Source organism: Rhinatrema bivittatum, chromosome 7, assembly GCF_901001135.1.
Source record: "Rhinatrema bivittatum chromosome 7, aRhiBiv1.1, whole genome shotgun sequence".
Classification (NCBI taxonomy): domain Eukaryota; kingdom Metazoa; phylum Chordata; class Amphibia; order Gymnophiona; family Rhinatrematidae; genus Rhinatrema; species Rhinatrema bivittatum.
The window spans coordinates 103216179-103235939 of record NC_042621.1 but is presented as its reverse complement, the minus strand read 5'-3'; the positions used below and the strand labels follow the sequence as shown (position 1 = coordinate 103235939).

General features: G+C 43.6%; 1 protein-coding gene across 1 annotated transcript in view; it reads left to right on the top strand.

Moving 5' to 3' along the window:
• The window catches only part of CARMIL2 (capping protein regulator and myosin 1 linker 2), a 435549-nt gene that overhangs the window by 234812 nt on the left and 180976 nt on the right, over positions 1-19761 (top strand). The window contains exon 17 of the mRNA XM_029608841.1: positions 16723-16826. Coding sequence (XP_029464701.1) covers positions 16723-16826 — 104 coding nt within the window. The remainder of the gene's footprint in view (positions 1-16722; positions 16827-19761) is intronic.

The window sequence follows — 19761 nt, the reverse complement described above, 5'->3', positions numbered from 1 at the left end:
CAAATAAGATCAGAACTGCCTTAGCAGTTTCCCAATAAAGCATGGGCTCACTTACATGGTGTGAATTACGTTGTTCATAAACTCCCTTTTTTTTTTTTTTTTTTTTTAACAGTAAAACTTTTAAAGTCATTATCTGAATTAATCCATAAGGGCATTCTCCAAAGTTTTTCTCCATCTATTACCGCTCTGACTCTAGGGAAAAAAGTTTCAGAAAGTAGTGGGCCCAATATTCAAAGATACCCGGTTATCTAAGTTATCCAGATATTAATTAATCGGTTAACTTAGAATGGATATTCAGTGGCATGGCTATGCTGCTGAATATAACCAGATACGTGCTAGTGAACTGGATAAGTTATATCCAAATAACATTAGACCTGCTATTGAGCTGATCTAACTTATTTGGTTAACTTAACTGGATAAGGCTGCATATAGGCACTTATCCAGTTCTGATAACCAGATAAGTTGCCCCACCTTGATCTGCCCATTGCCCACCCTTAAGATATCCAGCTCTACTTAACTGGATAAATACTTCTCTGGCTAAATGGCAGCCACTGAACATAGCCAGATATTCAGTGGCTGCCATTTAGCCAGATAAGTCCTATAGAAATATGTTTTTCTATATAAGATTGCATCCCAATGAGCTTTAGTTATGTGAGTAAAATCCCTATTTAAAAGATTAAGTAGTTTCCCTACATTCAATAATTCTAATTACTTACAAAAAAAGAAAAGAATGCTTTTATCTGACCCTCCTAGGTTTTTGTGGAGAACTAGGGATTTGTATAAACTGGGGTCAACTACACAATTGAAATTCCTTCACCCCTACCCCTCCAGGTATGATAGGGCATTGCCCTAAAGACAAAATCTTGGAAACAATGTCAGCAGAAAAGGAATGAGAATAATTATTAGGTGCATATAGAGGTCAGTATGGTTGGCCTACTGTGTTTCCCAAGGAGGATAATATATCTGCCTCCTGGACTGAGAATAGACATCCATTTTGAAAGCCATGCTTTTATTCATCAAAATTGCTATTCCACAACTTTTAGAATTACCCGAAGCAAAAAAAAAAAAAATAGGCCTATTTAGTATGCTCGTCATTAAGTGAGTCTCTTGCAAAACAGCTAGCTGTGCTTTTCATTCCCCATGTCCTCATCCACATATAAAAAAACAACGAATAAATTGCCCCAGCAGCAGCAATTGTAGTAATGTTGTCCAACATAAATAGTCCAGTGAGTCTCTTTCTTCTCCCATTCATACTCAGTCACTCTGCTCAGTCCCCTCCAACCTATTCATATTCACCCACCAACACTCACCCCAGTCCATAAAAGATTTCAAGCCAAAACAACAAGCAATAATTCCCTTAAATGATCTTTCAAAAAAAAAAAAAATGTGTTTGAATGTCACCCCCACACAATGTTAACAAAAGATAAAAAAAAAAACCAAAACAGAGAAAAAGTAAGGTTATAATCTCCATATATCCATAACAGTGACTTACTATAGAGAAAAAGTAGAAGAATAAATGGCTACAAGTCTTCTGTAAAAAAAAAAAAAAAAAAAACATTTTTAAAAATTAAAAAAAAAATCTCTCAGCAGCATAGTGCTCGGTATATCTGCTCCTCTCAAGCCACAGCTGTCCATCGTGCTCCTGGATAATTTAGTATTCGCATTGTCAAGTTCAAGGAAAACATAGATCTTACAGAGCTGAAAAGAAAGCGCTCCCAATTATCCTCCTTATGAAGGTTAAGACTGGGTCGCTAGTTGCATATACCTCCACCAGAATTCCATGCCACAACTTGAAGAAAGCTTTCCAAGCCTCCCATGTGTCAAATGGCACTATTTTTCCACGCACAGAAACCACAAGCAATTGATTGGTTATTAGGGGCCTTCATCCACATCCGCAGTCTGAACGTGGTCATGCACATACCTGAGTTTGTGCCTTAAGACTCGCTTTAGGAATTCCTCAGAGGAGCATTTCATATTAAGAAAAATAAAGTAGTGGCAAATAAAAATCCAGCAAGATTTGCGTGAGATCACTGTAGCCATCTTCTATGAATAGCTTTTATCACGTCAGACGTTTTACAACTCTGTATTTTATGAAGCAGTGCAAAGTAAGAATCCTCAATCATCCATGAATCTCAAATGCATTCACTATCACTGTGCTCTCTGCAGAAAGCTTCAGTTGACATACTTAAAGTTAACTGTTTGCAAAAAGGACTTTGCTGTAGGAACTGTTTCAGAAAACTGAATTTGCCCCTCTTGCCCCACATTAAACTTTGGCAGGGTTTTGCAAAGTGAATTTTTTCTTCTTTTTAAGCAATTCGGAACAGATAGGAGCAAATCCTTGTCATTTAGAGATTTTAATAGAAAAAGAAAATGAAGTTCCCTGATAATGCAATTCCTTTTTCAAATCTTGCTTCAGAATTAAGCGTTTATTAGCATAGTTTAGTATTATGCAATCACAAGCCACAATCTGCTGATTTAGTTTGGAACCCAGCCTATGAGCCCCATCATTTTCTTGACTTTTAAGTTTAGTTAGCTCCTCACAAACACATTTTTCTGAAAATCGGTTAAGGTTTACTTCACTTCCAATCTTATTTGTGTTGGTTTTATGTGGTCCTGCTCCTGGACCTTCCACAGTGCACCCTGAACTAGAGATGTGCATTCGTTTATTACGAATTAGGCAATTTCAACTAAATTGCCTAATTTGTGGTGGTTCGGGGGACCAGAACCACGAAACGGATTTTCCCCGAACTTCGGGGAAAACTCATTTTTCGGGTTTGTGTGGGGGGAGGTGCACATTTATTTAAAAAAAACAAAAACAAAAAAAACCCCCAACCCTTCAAATTTACTGGCAGCCAACGGCACGAGGGCAGGAGATTGCTCCAGGGCTTTTAGTAAGTCTTGGGGAGGAATTGGGATGGTGGGGGGATTGTAATACAGTAAATTTGAAGGGTTGGGGTGGGGTTTTTTTCGATTCAGATTTTTTTTTTTGTTTTGTTTTTTCGGGTTCCGGTTTCAGCTTAGATTTTGCCGGAAAACGATCCGTGGGAAAATGAGTTTTCTCACGAAGCGCCCGAACTGAAACCTGACCCAATCCAGAACAACTAACCCATCTCTACCCTGAACAGCCTTTACATATTCCTCCCCTTCACCTCTGAGTCTCACCTCTAATAATGCAGTGTACTGTATGGACATGGAACTGTATAAGGCTGGCACAAATGATCAACTGGAGGATTTGATGAAAAAATGAATGGGTGGGGCCAACCAGCATTAGATATATTTTTTTTTTATTTAGATTTATATTCTGCTTTATGCAGCACTTCAAAGTGGAATACATTCAGGTACTGTAGGTATTTCCCTATCCCCAGAGGGCTTACAATCTAACAGTCCGATATAGTACAGTGCGCTCCTGTGGAGCGCACTGTTAACCCGCATTTGGACGCGTGTTTTCGACGCGCTAGCTTTACCCCTTATACAGTAAGGGGTAATAGCGCATCGAAAACACACGTCCAACCCCCCCGAAACTAATAGCGCCCGCAACATGCAAATGCATGTTGATGGCCCTATTAGGTATTCCCGCGTGATACAGAAAGTAAAATGTGCAGCCAAGCCGCACATTTTACTTTCAGAAATTAATGCTTGCCGGTGCCGGGGAAGTGCTTTTCTGCTTCAAAACTGCTTTTCTGTGCACCCTCCGACTTAATATCATAAGTCGGAGGCCCCAAAAGTTAAAAAAAAAAAAAATTAAAAATCGGTCCGCGGGTCGGAAGACGGACGCTCTATTATGCCGGCGTCCGTTTTCTGAACCCGTGGCTGTCAGCGGGTTTGAGAACACATGCTGGAAAAATTGAGCAGTGGCTGTCAAACCCGCTGACAGCTGCTGCTTGGGACGTGCTGATGTCCCTAGTGCCTCCTTTTACTGCAGGCCCTAATTTGCATAGGCCACCCTCCTGAATCGTGTGCCCAGGAGAGTGGCCCGGGTGCTCCCACATGTTCTTCTGAATTGGCCTGTAAGTTTGTACTTGAGGCAATGGAGGGTAAAGTAACTTGCCCAAGGTCACAAGGAGTGACAGCAGGATTTGAACCCTGGTCTCCTTGTTCTTAGCCCACTGCTCTAACCACTAGGCTACTCCTCCACTCTCTATGAATATACTAAATAAAAAGTAGATATAAGAGAGTTGCTTTTATTTTTTTTTATTAGGTGGGGAGCATGTTGGGTGTAATAGAGGAGCTTAGAAAATATTTTTCTGTTCTTGTAATATTTTGGTTTTTGGATGTAATGTTCATTAGCAATAATGCCATAGTGCAACCTCTTTAGCTAGAGACAGATAGGTGGAGATAAAGAGGAGGCACCATTCAGTACAGCCCCTTCCTTTGAAGGAGCTGGGATGGCTCTGCCCCTGGGAGGAAAGTAAAAAGCAGCTTGCAGCAGTGTAAAATTAGGACAGTTTTGGAAGGTGTTGGAGCTTTTCCTGATTTGGATTTTTGGGGCTCCGGCACTCCAGCTTTGGTGTTCCTGAAGGAGGTCATGCACTGGCTGGTAGGGTTTGCATTAGAACTGTGGCATTAGACTTGAAGTTTCTGTTGCGATTCCTCCCGTAACCGGAGCCACGGGAGGCCTCTTACCTTCTTTGGCCCGTCTCCCCATGCTGTTCCCGCGGCCCAGAGGCCGCCCACGTGGGCTCCTGCGGTAGGAGCTGCGGATGGCGAGGTCTTCGCGGCCTGGGCAGCCACCTTGCCAGCGCGGCAGGAGCCAGGCCGATGTTTCTAACACAGCAGGAGCCGCCACGAGCCCAGCCATCTTCTTCGCGGCCCAGAGGCCACAAATCCCACTCTCCTCTGCGGCAGGAAGCCTCCCCCATTCCTCCTCGGGCTGCAGGGATGCCGCCGCTGACATCGGGGCCTGTCCTACAGCCCTTCTCCGGCTCCTGCGCTGAGCCGGCAGGACGCCGCTGTCCATGGTCCTGCAGTTCTGCTTCCTCTTCCTTAGGCACGGGGCTGTGCATCCTTCAGCCTTTTAAAGGGCCAGTGCAGGTGTTGTCCTCCTCTGACTCCTCCCTGGGTGTTCTTGCTTCGCCCTACAAAAAGGCTCCTCCATCAGTTCAACTTTGCCTTCGCAAGGAGCCAGTCCTTCTCCAGGATTCCTCATCTTCTGCTCCAGCCTGGCAACTTCCTTTTGGGATTCCAATCCGTTCTTGGTCTCTTCTTGTTGTTCCGCTCCAGTCCTGATGTACCTCGGTCTCATCTTCATGTCCTGATGTCTGTCTTTGTCCAGATGTCTTCAAACTCCAATATGATCCATCCTAGCGTGGTCCGCGACCAGCCTGGCTGGACTGTGTAGGGCACACTGCGGCCCAGTGATCCGCGACCACCCCCATTAGGGTGTGTAGGGTGCTGGTGGGTCTTCTCCTTCGAGTGGAGCCGAAGATCTCCTTCTCCTTCGTCACCTTCGAAGTCCGGAGTCTTCAAGATGTCTTGCTCACTCTTCCTCGCTGCCCTTAATTGAGTATCCTGGGAGTCCGTAATGGATGTCCGGAGCCTTTGCCGAGGAGGCCTGATGCTTTAAACTGTTCCAGATACTTTGGTTCTGGATCCAACTCCTTGCTTCCTTCCGTTCTCAGCCCAACTTCTCTGGCGTGTTTTGCCAGGCCTACGAAGCTCAGTCCTAGATGGAGATTGCTACAGACGTTGCCCGGATTCCTTCTCATGCTGAGTTTTAGCCTGCTTTTACCTCGCCTCGTCCGAGTCTGGTCTTCAGCCCTCGTCTTCTCCTGATCTTCAGTTCCAGTCTTTGTCTTCATCTGACCTTCCGTTCCACTTCCGTCCTGTGCCAAATGTCTCCTTCCACCCTTGTCCTCTGTCCAGCCTGCCGCTTCTTGCCGTTACACAGTGGCAGGTCCGAAGGGGCTTGGAGTGGTTGGTCTCACTGAGGCTGCGCAGGTCAGCAGGGGCTTGAGTTGCTCCATTCCCAGACATGGATCATCTCTCTGCAGGGGCACACAACTCTCGTCCCACGCTGGGGAGCACCCCCTGATGCTCTCTCCCATCATAGCGCAACAGTTTCTCACCTGGAAACTATTGTTTCTCATGGTCATCACTTCAGCATGAAGAATAAGTAAAATATAGACCTACTTTCAGTTTTTTGACAATAGGGTGGTTTTGTAAACCACCAAGCTTATTCCAAAAGTAGTGTCTGTTTTTCATATTAATCAAGCTAGTGTGCTACCTATATACTTTCTAAGATCTCATGCGCACAAAGGAGAACTGGCTCTTCACTCCATGGACTGTAAGAGAGTTGTGGTGTTTTACCTAAAGAGAACGTAACCTCACCATCAATCTTCTCTACTGTTCATGTCTTTTGATTCCAATAGATTGGAAAGGGCAGTTGCCAAATGTACTCTGTCCAACTGGTTTGTGAACTGTATACCACACTGTTATGTGCTGCCTGACTTACAGATTGTGGGTTCTGTCAAGTCTCATGAAATGAGAGATGTGACTTCATCAGTTCATTTCAGGGCCACTTCTATTGAAAACATTTGCAAAGCTTGTTCTTGGTCATTTGTGCACACCTTCATGTTCCACAGTGCAGCCTGTTCACCCAGTAGTCCATTCTCCACCTGGTAGGGGCCGAGTTGTATTTAAGTAGTTCTTCCACTATACAATCCTCAGCTTGGGACTCCTCACATATAATGGCTAATTCATGCTTGCTTGTCAATGGAGAAAACAAATTTGCTTACTTGTAAACATGGTTCTCTATAGATTATACAGGATGAATTAGCTATTCTTAATACTCACTCGCCTCCCTGGAAAGTAGACTGACTAGCTAAAGTTCAAGCTCTAGAAGAGACTGAAGGGCTGATGAGGTAGAATGCATGCATGGGAATTTCTGCACATGCTCAGTAAAGTCTTTATTAAGCTCTGAGCTGTGTCTGGGTCAGCGCTGTCGGATGACATCACCTACATGCAATGGCTAATTCTTCCTGCTGTCTATGGAGAACATTGTTTACAGTTAAGCAAACTTACTGTATTATTAGGCTGGTCACATTATGATGTTGTATAGATAAGATTTTTGGATAGTTTTAGGACAAGAATTAGATAATGCTTTATGGTAAGGGCACTAATGAATATGATAATGCATTACAATATTCAGTGGATTGGGTAACTATAGGCAATCAGAACATGTCTGACCCAGTGAATGGTCAACAAGCTATGATTCAGAATGCCAAACTCTTTGTAACAGTCAAAAAAGGCATTCCAGAGTTCATCATTCAAATATGTTTTCTATGTAATATCAAAAGTCAACAAATGTAATCTTTATCTGCCAAGTAAACGTTCTCCTTAGACCTTTATGTAGCCTGGTCCTGAGATGGGCTCTTTGAGGTTCTTTTCCTTTGGGAACGGAGGGACAGAGATCCAGAACCTTACTAGTCGACACATATTTCTATAATCGCACGTCTTGTAACACACTCAAAATAATGTATATTCCTAAGGTCTTAACCCGAGAATGAATTCAAGGACAGTGATTAGACAAAGGGTGCAAAAGGTAATAGCATCTGTATTTCAACACAGATGTTACAAGCTTCTAACCAAATCTTCTAACCAAATCTTTGTCAGGTCAGCGGAAACAAATTGGTGTTATTGGTGTTTCTCAAATTAGTCACTAAATGGAACCTTTAATGTCAAGATTGTGAGAGCTCACATCTATATCTTTATTTGATCCAATTATTTTTTCCACTCAGACTGTTACTTTCAAAAGACAGATGACCTTATTCTCAGATGTGTGTACTATGCTATTCCTTTCCTCCCGCTCTGCAGAGTCCAATAGAAGTGTTGCAGTTGAAGAATAGAGGGGGTTTTGACACATTAGATCCAAATCCCTCACGAGACCAGATGTTTTAGCACTTTGCTGTCTGTTTCACCAAACAATTCCTTGGAAACACTCTTCATGCCTTAGTTTCGGTATAATTCTAAGCCACAGGGTTTGGGCTGAATTAACTATTGCCGAGACAAGTTCTTCACTGTATGTCTTACCAGCCAGCTCCTGAGAAACATTCTTTACTCCTGTCCTGCCTGGAGGCAAACTTCTCATTCCTCTAGAGCAGTGGTCCCCAACCCTGTCCTGGGGCCCCACCAGCCAGTCTGGTTTTCAGGATATCCACAATGAATATGTATGAGAGAAAATGTGCATGTTTGTCCCAGTCATGGCACAGACCATTAAGGTACTCTAACAGTAGTGCATAGTGCAATAAACTGTACCATCTCTGCTTCAGAGCAGATTTGTAAATTATTTTTAGTAAGTGACCACAGAGAAGATTACACTTATCTTTGATTTTTTTTTTTTTTTGCTTCCAAGTTTTTTTGACACTCAAGCAGATCCTAGTGCTGTGTCTGCATTAGTATGGATAAGAGATAGTGGAGGGTCAGCAAGAAATTCCTGGTATCATCTAGACCAGGCAAAAAGTATACAGTATATATTTTTTGTAGCCTCCTTCAATAAAAAGTGTAAAGCCCTTAGCAATCACCTGTTGAACAGAGTTGAAAATAAATTGACCACTTGTTTAACAGAAGCACCGAATATGATGACAGATAAAGACCTCCAGGTACGCTGTTGAAACTATGACTTTGATTCAAGCAATTTATTATTTGCCTTAGAGGAAAGTTTAGGAAAAAAACAATTGAAGTGGCTGAGGTTCAGTCTAAGGTTCATTTAAATATGAATAGTTTGGATGTTTCCCAGCTGCTGCAGACTTCTTTGGAAACTGGGAATATTTCTGCTACACTTTTGGAATCATTGTTTTTGCAAATAGATATTTACTACTTAAGGCTTTCTTCTGATACAGAGATAAGCTGTTTATGGGTGCCAAAGTCTCTATATTTCCAGATGTTTCTAAGTCCACACAAGGGAAAAGCAAGGCATTTTTGTTATTGAGGTCTTATGCACTTTCTGTAGGAGCTCAGTAAAAGGATAGTTGAGCACTGAAACAAGTTACCGAGGAAGGTGATAGAATCTCTGCCACTGGAGGATTTCTTTCAAATGCTTGATTAAGTTCCAGGGATCTTGATATATTTTCTGAAATCCAGAACATCTAAAGCAATTTCTTCAGACTCAGTCTCCAAGGATGATTGTTGGGTTATGTGTCTTATGAAGAAGTCTCTCTACTGCCTTTTCCTTTTAAATAATTATGATAATATGGATAACTTTGCTTGTTTCTTATTCTCCTCCACTAGTAGACCATTAGACTTGTATTTAGAGGTTTTTTTTTAAAAATATTTTTTCTTCTCGTTTTGTCCTGTATAAATCGAGTATTACTTTATAGAAACAAAAAAAAAAAGATCTCCAGGTATGTCTCATTTTACCATTTTCCTAACTACTGCAGTTTCACAAACTGTATTTGATCTCTGGCTTTACCCTCATATTAGACAGGATGGCTATCATGTGTTTTGCAACTGTACTGGTGTACAGACAAGAAGTATGGACTTAAAATGCAGCAGGAGAGATTTAAGTTAAATATTCTTACTGTAAGGATAGTCAAGCACCCAAACAAGTTACCAAGGAACATGATAGAATCTCTGCCACTGGAGGATTTTCAGATCAGGTTAGAGCTAGAGAAACACAATAGTGATATAGTTGAAGCCAGGTGGGTGGACTAAATGACTTTGGAAGTCATTTCCATTATTGTAGCACTTTGTGATTGTGATCCCAGTAGCTGCGGTTGACACCTAGTATACACTATTTTGAAAAATGCCACGAAAGAGAAGATAATCTTTGAGAAGGGTGAGGAATACTGAGCCACAACTAGGTTGGTAGCACTGGTTATCCACTTTCTTTCTGTCCAGAACTGTACTTGTCGAGGTGAGCTTTCCTCATGAGGTTCAAACCCCGATCAGAACTCTTGACTTCATTCTGTATCCGTCAGTGAGAGACCTGATCCTTGCACCTTTGAGTGCAGAATATAATTACCATAACCTTTTCTCCTCCCCCCTGCTCCTCCTCATGGTTTCCTCAGCTTCCACATGCTTTTCTTCACTTTCAGGCCGATGCAATTCAGCGCGCTCAGCCAAGCCTACTGGGTTGGACGCTTGTTTTGGATGAGCGTCCACAGCCCCTTGTGCTATAAAGGGATTAGCGCATCCACAACGTGCATCCGACGCGCAGTGAAACTAAAAGCGCTCATCACATGCATGTTGATGAGGCTATTAGCTATGCTCCCCAGATGCAAAAAAAAAAAAAGTGCGCCGGACCCGCACATTTTTACACTCAGGAATTAACGCCTGCTCAGAGCAGGCGTTAATTTCTGAGCAGTCCAAAAGTTGTACAGAAAAGCAGAAAATACAGCTTTTCTGAACATCCTCTGACTTAATATCATGGCGATATTAAGTCGAAGGAACAAAAAGTTTAAAAGATTTTTTTTTTTTTTTTTTATTTACCAGGTTAAGGAAATGAGCGCTCAGTTAACAAGTGTCTGTTTTCCAAACCCTTGGCTGCGAGTCAGGTAGGAAAACGGATGCCGATTAAATACAGCATCTGTTTTCTCAACCCGCTGACAGCCGACCTCTCCTGCCAAGGAGGCGCTAGGGATGGGCAATTGGCTCTAGTGCCTCCTTGGCAACGCAACCCCTAATTTAAATATTATATGGCGTGTCCCCGGGAGAGGTGCCTGGGCCACGCGTTAGGAAAGCGGGCGCTGAACACCGAACACCCGCTTTCAGTGCATTTTTATTGCATCGGCCCCTTTATAACTGTGTCCCCGATGCGCCTTGTCCAAGCCCACAGTGCCCAGTTTGGAAGGTGCCAGAAACCTCGGCTGAAGAAGGGCCTACTCCCGCTTGCTTTAGGGCCGTGCTTCAGTGCTGCTTCAAAGGAGCGGCCACGGTGACCCCTGCTAACCTCCCACCCTGCTCTCTGGTCCTGCCTATGGATCAGCGCTGACTTTATCCATTGTACTCTCTTCATCTGGACTGCAAGCTCTTTGTTGATCCTTTGTATAACTTTGGGGTGAATTGTAAGAGCCTGGTGGGCACCAGAGTCGGGCCGGTGCATGCCACGCGGATTTTAAAAGGCGCCCGCATACGTGCGTATCTCCCAGGAGGCGCGCAAAACCTCTTTACCAAAAAAGGGGCGGGGCGGGGCATGGGTATATGAATGAAATCAGCGCGTAAATACTTGCATGCACAAGCACGTGCCGGGGTCCCTCACCGCAAAACTTTACTTCTGCTATGGGATGGCGTGTGAGTCCTAAAAAAAAAATTTAACTAAGCTAGTCAGAGGGGCTTTAAGGGTTGGGGCTAACAGGGTAAAAGGGAGGCTAATTAACTAGGGGGGTTAGAAAGTCCTATCCTTTACCTGGGTGAACTGGGAATGAACTGGGGAAACTGGTACTGGTGTTGGTGTACGTGTCTACTAAATTCCCCCCATTTATGTGGTAGAGGCGGCATACGCATGCACATGCACCCATCCATATAAAATCGCGCGCACATGTATGTGCGTATGGCCTATTAATACCATGCACACACACATAAGCGCGTATGTTATAATATAGCCGGATCCTTTGGTGCAGGCCAGCCTACGCGCATACACGTGCGCCTATGCCCTGGTATCAAAGTTACCGTCCCTGTGTGCTTTGTATATTTTGTCTCCTTGCTCCATTATAGTCCTTCATAAATAATATATAGTAACATATCGAAGGACACGAGCTCTGGTAACATGACGCCGTTGCAGACTTTACTTGCTTATCATTTACTTAGACGCAACAGGATAGAAAAATGTATGTAACTGGTGTAAACCTGATTTCCCTTCTAGTCCGGAAGCTGTCGAAATACATAGGCTGACGTTTTTGAGCTTTTTCTGATTTCGGAAAGTGGTAGAAAATCCATTTGGTCAGTTTATGATTGTGAAAGAGTTTTGGTGATAGTCTTATTCTGATGGCGGAGTAAGTAAAAGAAAGGTGAGGAAAATGCTTTATCATGATTTTAGCTACTTGTACCTGTGGGGACCGCAAACCGATTTTCAGGAAAACTCTGCAAACTTTCCCCTTTGAAAATCTGGCAGTGGGCTAGTGTCATGGGGAGTCTTTACCCCATGTGCTTTGCAGAACAGACAAGGATTTCAAAAGGAAATCTCAGCATTGCTTCACTGGGGCTGCCCTGGTGCCCTGCCACTTTTCACTGGTAAACACTTATTTATCTGTGGAAATCCCTTTCAAAATGGCATCTTAAACAGATATAAACTTTATGGGATCATCCAGATACTTGTGACCTGGATCGACCACTGTCAGAGACAGGATGCTGAACTCAGTGCACCTCTTATGTTCTTACATTATACAACTAACATATAAAATGCCCAGCTGAGGCTTTTAATTCAACAAGGCCATAATAGCATTCACTAAAATCACTAAGATGGAACCGTAATGTGCTGGCCCGGTGGCCCAGTGGCACAGCTGCCCACTACTATGAGAGGGACTTGGGTTCAGTTCTTCGCTTAGGTTTACTGCTCGACAGGTCAGGGGATGCTGTGAGTCCAGCCTTACAGCCCCTGGGGATAGGGTGGAAGGAATCAAAGTAATAGCACATGGTGACATCTGGTAGCCAGTTTTAGGGCTACTAGAGTCCTGACCCCTGGCTAAACACTGTCACTGCAATAACTGGACTGAAGTAAGGTTAGAGGGGATATTAAATAGAGAAAAAACTCTTGATTAGTTGCCACTGAAAGCTTATGCTGCCGAATCCCAGCCCTAGTTTCAACTGAGTTGGAAACACAGTACTACTTACAGGCCGATACGGTACAGTGCGCTCCGACGGAGAGCACTGTTAACCTGCCCTTGGACGCGCGCTTTCCCTTACCCCTTATTCAGTAAAGGGCGGAAAACTCACGTCCAACCCGCGGCACCTAATAGCGCCCTCAACATGCAAATGCATGTTGATGGCCCTATTAGGTATGCCCACGCGATACAGTAAGTAAAATGTGCAGCCAAGCCGCACATTTTACTCTAAGAAATTAGCACCGACCCAAAGGTAGGCGCTAGTTTCTGCCGGCATCGGGAAAGTGCACAGAAAAGCAGTAAAAACTGCTTTCCTGTGCACCCTCCGACTTATTATCATAGCGATATTAAGTCGGGGGTCCTGAAGGGTGTAAAAAGTAAAAAAGAAAAAAAAATTTAAATTGGGCCGGCGGCTGTCGGGCCGAAAACCGGATGCTCAATTTTACCAGCGTCCGGTTTCCGAGCCCGTGGCTGTCAGCGGGCTCGAGAACTGACGCCAGCAAAATTGAGCGTCGGCTGTCAAACCTGCTGACAGCCGCTGCTCCGGGTCAAAAGGAGGCACTAGGGACGTGCTAGTGTCCCTAGCGCCTCCTTTTGCCCGTTTCTACCGCACCACCTAATTTACATATTGAATCGCGCGCACCGGCGAGTGGCTGGTGCGCGCGCCGGGAGAGCGGGCGTTCGTCCGCTCTCCCACGTTTTTACTGAATCGTCCCACAAGCCAGATAAGCTCAGACTTATACGGCTAAGTGGCAATGTTTGAATATTCAGTCATGTTCAGTGGCCACCACTTAGCCAGATAACTATTTATCCAGTTAAATCGCTGGCTAACTGGAGGGTGGGACAGGGCATTCTGGGGCAGAGCTACTTATCTGGCTAACTTAACTGGATAAGTACCAATGTTCAGCTTTATCTGGCTAACTTAGGGCTGGATTTTCTATCCTCGCGAAGCGGGGGGGCGGGCCTGTGAAAGCCGGCAGCGATCGCACCACCGCGGTATTATTGCTGCCGGCTTTCGCACCCAATAGCACCACCGTGAAAGGTGGTGCTATTGGGTGCACTACTGGTGGCGATAAGGGGTCTTACCTTTTCGCCGCCACCAAAGTCTCCATGGTGTCTGCCCTAACACTGCTCCGACTATTCCTCTTCTGGTCTCGACGCTGCCCCGACTCTGCCCCTATCTAGCTATCGCATGCGATAGGGATAGAAAATGACCCCCTTAACTGGATAAGTTAGACCTTCTGTTGAGCAGGATAAACTTATCTGGCTAATTATTAGATAGGCAGGTAGATGTAGTAAATCACCTGGACCGAGTAGTAAATCACCTGGATCGTGTAGTAAATCACCTGGACCGGATGGTATACACCCCAGAGTTCTGAAGGAACTAAAAAATGAAATTTCAGACCTATTAGTAAAAATTTGTAACCTATCATTAAAATCATCCATTGTACCTGAAGACTGGAGGATAGCAAATATAACCCCAATATTTAAAAAGGGCTCCAGGGGCGATCCGGGAAACTACAGACTGGTTAGCCTGACTTCAGTGCCAGGAAAAATAGTGGAAAGTGTTCTAAACATCAAAATCACAGAACATATAGAAAGACATGGTTTAATGGAACAAAGTCAGCATGGCTTTACCCAGGGCAAGTCTTGCCTCACAAATCTGCTTCACTTTTTTGAAGGAGTTAATAAACATGTAGATATAGTATACTTGGATTTTCAGAAGGCGTTTGACAAAGTTCCTCATGAGAGGCTTTTAGGAAAAGTAAAAAGTCATGGGATAGGTGGCGATTTCCTTTCTTGGATTGCAAACTGGCTAAAAGACAGGAAACAGAGAGTAGGATTAAATGGACAATTTTCTCAGTGGAAGGGAATGGACAGTGGAGTGCCTCAGGGATCTGTATTGGGACCCTTACTTATACTTTTCAATATATTTATAAATGATCTGGAAAGAAATACGACGAGTGAGATAATCAAATTTGCAGATGACACAAAATTGATCAGAGTAGTTAAATCACAAGCAGATTGTGATAAATTGCAGGAAGACTTTGTGAGACTGGAAAATTGGGCATCCAAATGGCAGATGAAATTTAATGTGGATAAGTGCAAGGTGATGCATATAGGGAAAAATAACCCATGCTATAATTACACAATGTTGGGTTCCATATTAGGTGCTACAACCCAAGAAAGAGATCTAGGTGTCATAGTGGATAACACATTGAAATCGTCGGTTCAGTGTGCTGCGGCAGTCAAAAAAGCAAACAGAATATTGGGAATTATTAGAAAGGGAATGGTGAATAAAATGGAAAATGTCATAATGCCTCTGTATTGCTCCATGGTGAGACTGCACCTTGAATACTGTGTACAATTCTGGTCGCCGCATCTCAAAAAAGATATAATTGCGATGGAGAAGGTACAGAGAAGGGCTACCAAAATGGTAAGGGGAATGGAACAGCTCCCCTATGAGGAAAGACTAAAGAGGTTAGGACTTTTCAGCTTGGAGAAGAGAAGACTGAAGGGGGGGGATATGATAGAGGTGTTTAAAATCATGAGAGGTCTAGAACGGATGGATGTGAATCGGTTATTTACTCTTTCGGATAGTAGAAAGACTAGGGAGCACTCCATGAAGTTAGCATGGGGCATATTTAAAACTAATTGGAGAAAGTTCTTTTTTACTCAACGCACAATTAAACTCTAGAATTTGTTGCCAGAGGATGTGATTAGTACAGTTAGTGTAGCTGTATTTAAAAAAGGATTGGATAAGTTCTTGGAGGGGAAGTCCATTACCTGCTATTAAGTTCACTTAAGGGCGGATTTTAAATGCCCTGCGCGCGTAAATCCGTCCAGATTTACGTGCGCAGGGCCCTCGCGTGCCGGCGCGCCTATTTTGCATAGGCCACCGACGTGCACAGAGCCCCGAGACCCGCGTAAGTCCCGGGGCTTTCTAAAAGGGGCGGGGAGGGGGCATGTCGGGGGCGCGTCTAAAATGACACGGCGTTTCGGGGGCGTGACGCGGCATTGCGGGGCCGGGGGCGTGGTGCCGGCCCGGGGGTGTGGTCGAGGCCTCCGGACCAGCCCCTGGGTCGGGTGATCGCTGAAATCGGAGCGGCCTCGGAGGGAACAGGCAGCACGCGCTGGGCTCGGAGCGCGCAGGTTGCACTAATGTGCACCCCCTTGCGCGCGTCGACCCCAGATTTTATAAGATACGTGCGGCTACGCGCGTATCTTATAAAATCCAGCGTACTTTTGTTTGCGCCTGCTGCGCGAACAAAAGTACGCGATCGTGCAAATTTAGAAAATCTACCCCTTAGAGAATAGCCACTGCCATTAGCAATGGTAACATGGGATAGACTTAGTTAGTTTTTGGGTAATTGCCAGGTTCTTATGGCCTGGATTGGCCACTGTTGGAAACAGGATGCTGGGCTTGATGGACCCTTGGTCTGACCCAGTATGGCATTTTCTTATGTTCTTATGTTTATCCAGCTAACTTGCTCAGCTGGATAGCGGCTGAATGGAACTCAAAGGAGCTGGAGGAAACTGACAGGCTTGAAAAAGTAAAAAGATAGCGCTGTGACATTCCTTTTGCTCATTATCTAGCTCTCATTCCACAACAACCCTGTCTTGCATGGAATAGAAACAGAATTTGACGACAGATAAGGATCATGCCGCCCTTCTAGTTTGCCCAGTTTCATTTCTGGTGCAGTGGCATAGACTCCAGTTGTTCTCTGGCTTTCCTTCTCACGCTCAAAATGAGAAATTATTTGTGCTCATCCCATGCTTTCTTGAGTTCTGTTACTAGTTTTTGCCTCCACCAACTCCACTGAGCTTTTCTCTGGCTTCTTGATTTGACACAGTTCTTCCACCCAAAAGGGATCTTATTTTAATTTACCACCCTTGTCTCTGTAATAGTTGACTTTATGCTGCTGTAAAGAACGTTGAAGGTCTGATCATAGATAATGCATTCCAGGTGCAGCCTGCAGTGTGTGAAAATGATGAGAACAATGCTATTCCTAAAGTGGACGAAGGGGTAGAAGAGTTCTTCTCCAGGAAGCTGATACAGGAGGAGCTGCCGTAAGTAAATAATTACTATCAGCCAATGATTATTACTTCAGCCAATGAAAACCCGGGTCTATGCTAGTGTTTCCTAATACAATCCTGGAATCTCACCTAAAAGATCCGGTTTTCAGGATATCCACAGTGGTTATGCATGAAATATGATTGCATACATTGAAGAATCGGTGTCTTCCAATATATCTCATGAATATTCATTCTGTGTGTATCCTAAAAAGTCAGATCTGTTATGTGAAGCTCAAGGAAAGGAATTAGGAAACATTGGTTTGCTTATAGCACTGAGATGTACTTTAAATTGTCATTAGATGTTTAGATGGATCTTATTGTCCAGTACTTAATTTGTAAAACCTTAGTAGAGTACAGAGTGAGGATATTATGGTAATGGTAATCTTTATTTTAATATAACCAATTTTCAGTAGAATTTCAAAACTGTTTACAATGAAAATTAATAACATTATGTTAAAATAATTATATTAAAATAAAATAATAAAAACACAATAGAAAAACGCACCATTAAAATATAATGACCGAACTATGGTAAGTCATAAATCAGTAATAAGATCAATATTAGGCCAGAGGTAAAATTATAATTTTATCAGTGGATAACCTTTGAGAACATCCAGGCTTTAATTAGCTTTCTAAATTAAAAAAGATACTGTATGTACGTAAATCCAAGGGTAGAGAATTCCAAATTTGCAGTGCTTGATATTGAAATGTCCATTCTCTAGTCTCCTCTAACCTGATTTCACAAGGTGAGAGGATCCACAAGAGGTGGGTTTTTTTTTTTGAGAGGATCTAAGGCTTCTTATAGGTATACATGGAAGTAGAAAATTTGCTAAATAGTCTGGCTTGCCTATATTCAGACCCTGATATATTATGAGGCAAAGAATTAAAAAAATTATCCTACAGTGAACTGGAAGTCAGTGTAATTCATACAAAAGAGGAGACACATGGTCATATTTGGAATCTTCTGTTATGCCAACATAGAGGGAATTACAATAATCAACTGTAAATAGTATAAACACACTAGATAGCATTTTCAGACCATCTTTACTCAATAAGGTATCCATATCATACGAAGATTATAAAAAACTGATCTAGTCAGCAGAGAAATTTATTTTGACGTTGGAAGTGCACTATCAAGATTCGTCCCCAATATTTTAATGAAATCAACAAGAGGAATAGTCACATTTTGCATGCAGGGGGCTAATTTAATATTAAATTTATGCTTTCAAACCAGATCGCTTCAGATTTCTGAGGATTGACTTGCAATTTTTTGTTGGACAACCATCTGGCAATCCTGTCTAGGCACTTGTTGAACCATTCCAAATCTTGAGGAGTCTGAGTCAAACTTATCTAGTATTTGTGTATCATCTGCATTTACATAGCAGCTAAAATCTAAAATTTGAATCAATACTGGTAGAGGAGCTAGAAACAACTTAAATAACAGAGGAGATAAAATGCAGCCTTGAAATGCTCCACAGGTAACGTTTCAATGAAGAGGACTTATTTCCCAGTTCACCAAAAAATAACATTTATGAAGAAAGGACTTAAACCACTGCATAGCTATGCCAGTAATCCCTAATTCCTGAAAATGAGTTAGCAATAAAACACGATCCACTGTATTGAAAGCTGAACTCATATCTATTGCAACAAGGAGGAATATCTTTACCTCTGTCTATACCCAACCTAATTTTGTTAGCCATTGACAATAGTGCAGTTTCTGTACTGAAATCTGTATGAAAACCTGATTGACGAGGATGAAGTGCATTAGTTAGTTATTTGGGCAAAAACTACTTTTTCAATCACCTTTGATACAAATGGCAAGTTAGAGATGAGATATGTTTTGTTTGCTGCGACTGGCAGCATTCACTCAAGACTCCTGCAGGCTCTGGTGCAGCAGGAATGCAACCAATTGAGGCTCCTTTTAAAGTGCACACATGTGTACCTAAACAGGGCCGCCAGCGCGATCGAATGACATCATGTGGCTGGGTTTAAAGGCCCCAGCCACACTCTCTGCCTTGTCTCAGCAATGGGTTGCCTGTTTGTTAGCAGTGCGTGGCTCTTCCTTGCCTTGTCCAGTCCTTGTCCAAGCTTGCCACCCAGCCTTGCCCTGTTCCTATCCTAGTCCTGTCTCTCTTACCTCTCCCTGACCCTCTGCGTTGTCCTTGTCCTCTGAATCTTTTCGCACCTTGTCTTGTCTTTTTTTTTTTTAATTAACTCTTTATTAGTGTCAAAAACGTAGATACAAGTAAAACATCTAAGAATGACAATGATTTTACAAACATAATCCCCCTGACTTGTCCTGTCTTGTCCTATTGTCTTTCATCTGTCTTGGCCTGATGCTCTGCTTCGGACTTTGGCTTTTCCCTTGCTTGCCATCTGCACCTGACCTTATCTTGTGCATTCACTATGCCTGGCCTGCCTTGACTCTTGGCCCGTCTTTGGACTCCCCCCCCCCCCCCCCCCCCCCCTTGGATCACCCGTCCATAAGTCCTGCCGGCCTCAGAACACAAGGGTTCAACCTACAGGGGAAGAGCCTGGTCAAGTGAAGTCTAGCCCTTGCACTAGCTCTAGTGCACAGATGCCAACCCGGAGACCCTCAAAACCATGAGTCAAACGACAGGATATCCCTCCCTGAGCTCCACACTTCAGCAGCCAATCAGAGGTGGGAGCCACGCTTACATCAGCGCCGGGGAGGGAGGTTTTGAAAAGCCCTTTAAATCTGGGCTACCATCTGCGGCGTCGTGCGCCAGGCGTCGTGTGCACAAAGGAGCGCGACCAAAGGGGCCTGTCCCTTGGTGCACCCCTCAGTGAGCACCTTTTCACCACGGAACCAACGACGAACACCGCATCCACAGACTGGATATCTTTCAACTGATCTCCGCCCTCTACCAACTGTAACTTCCACTGCGCTCTACACAGCCCTTAGCTC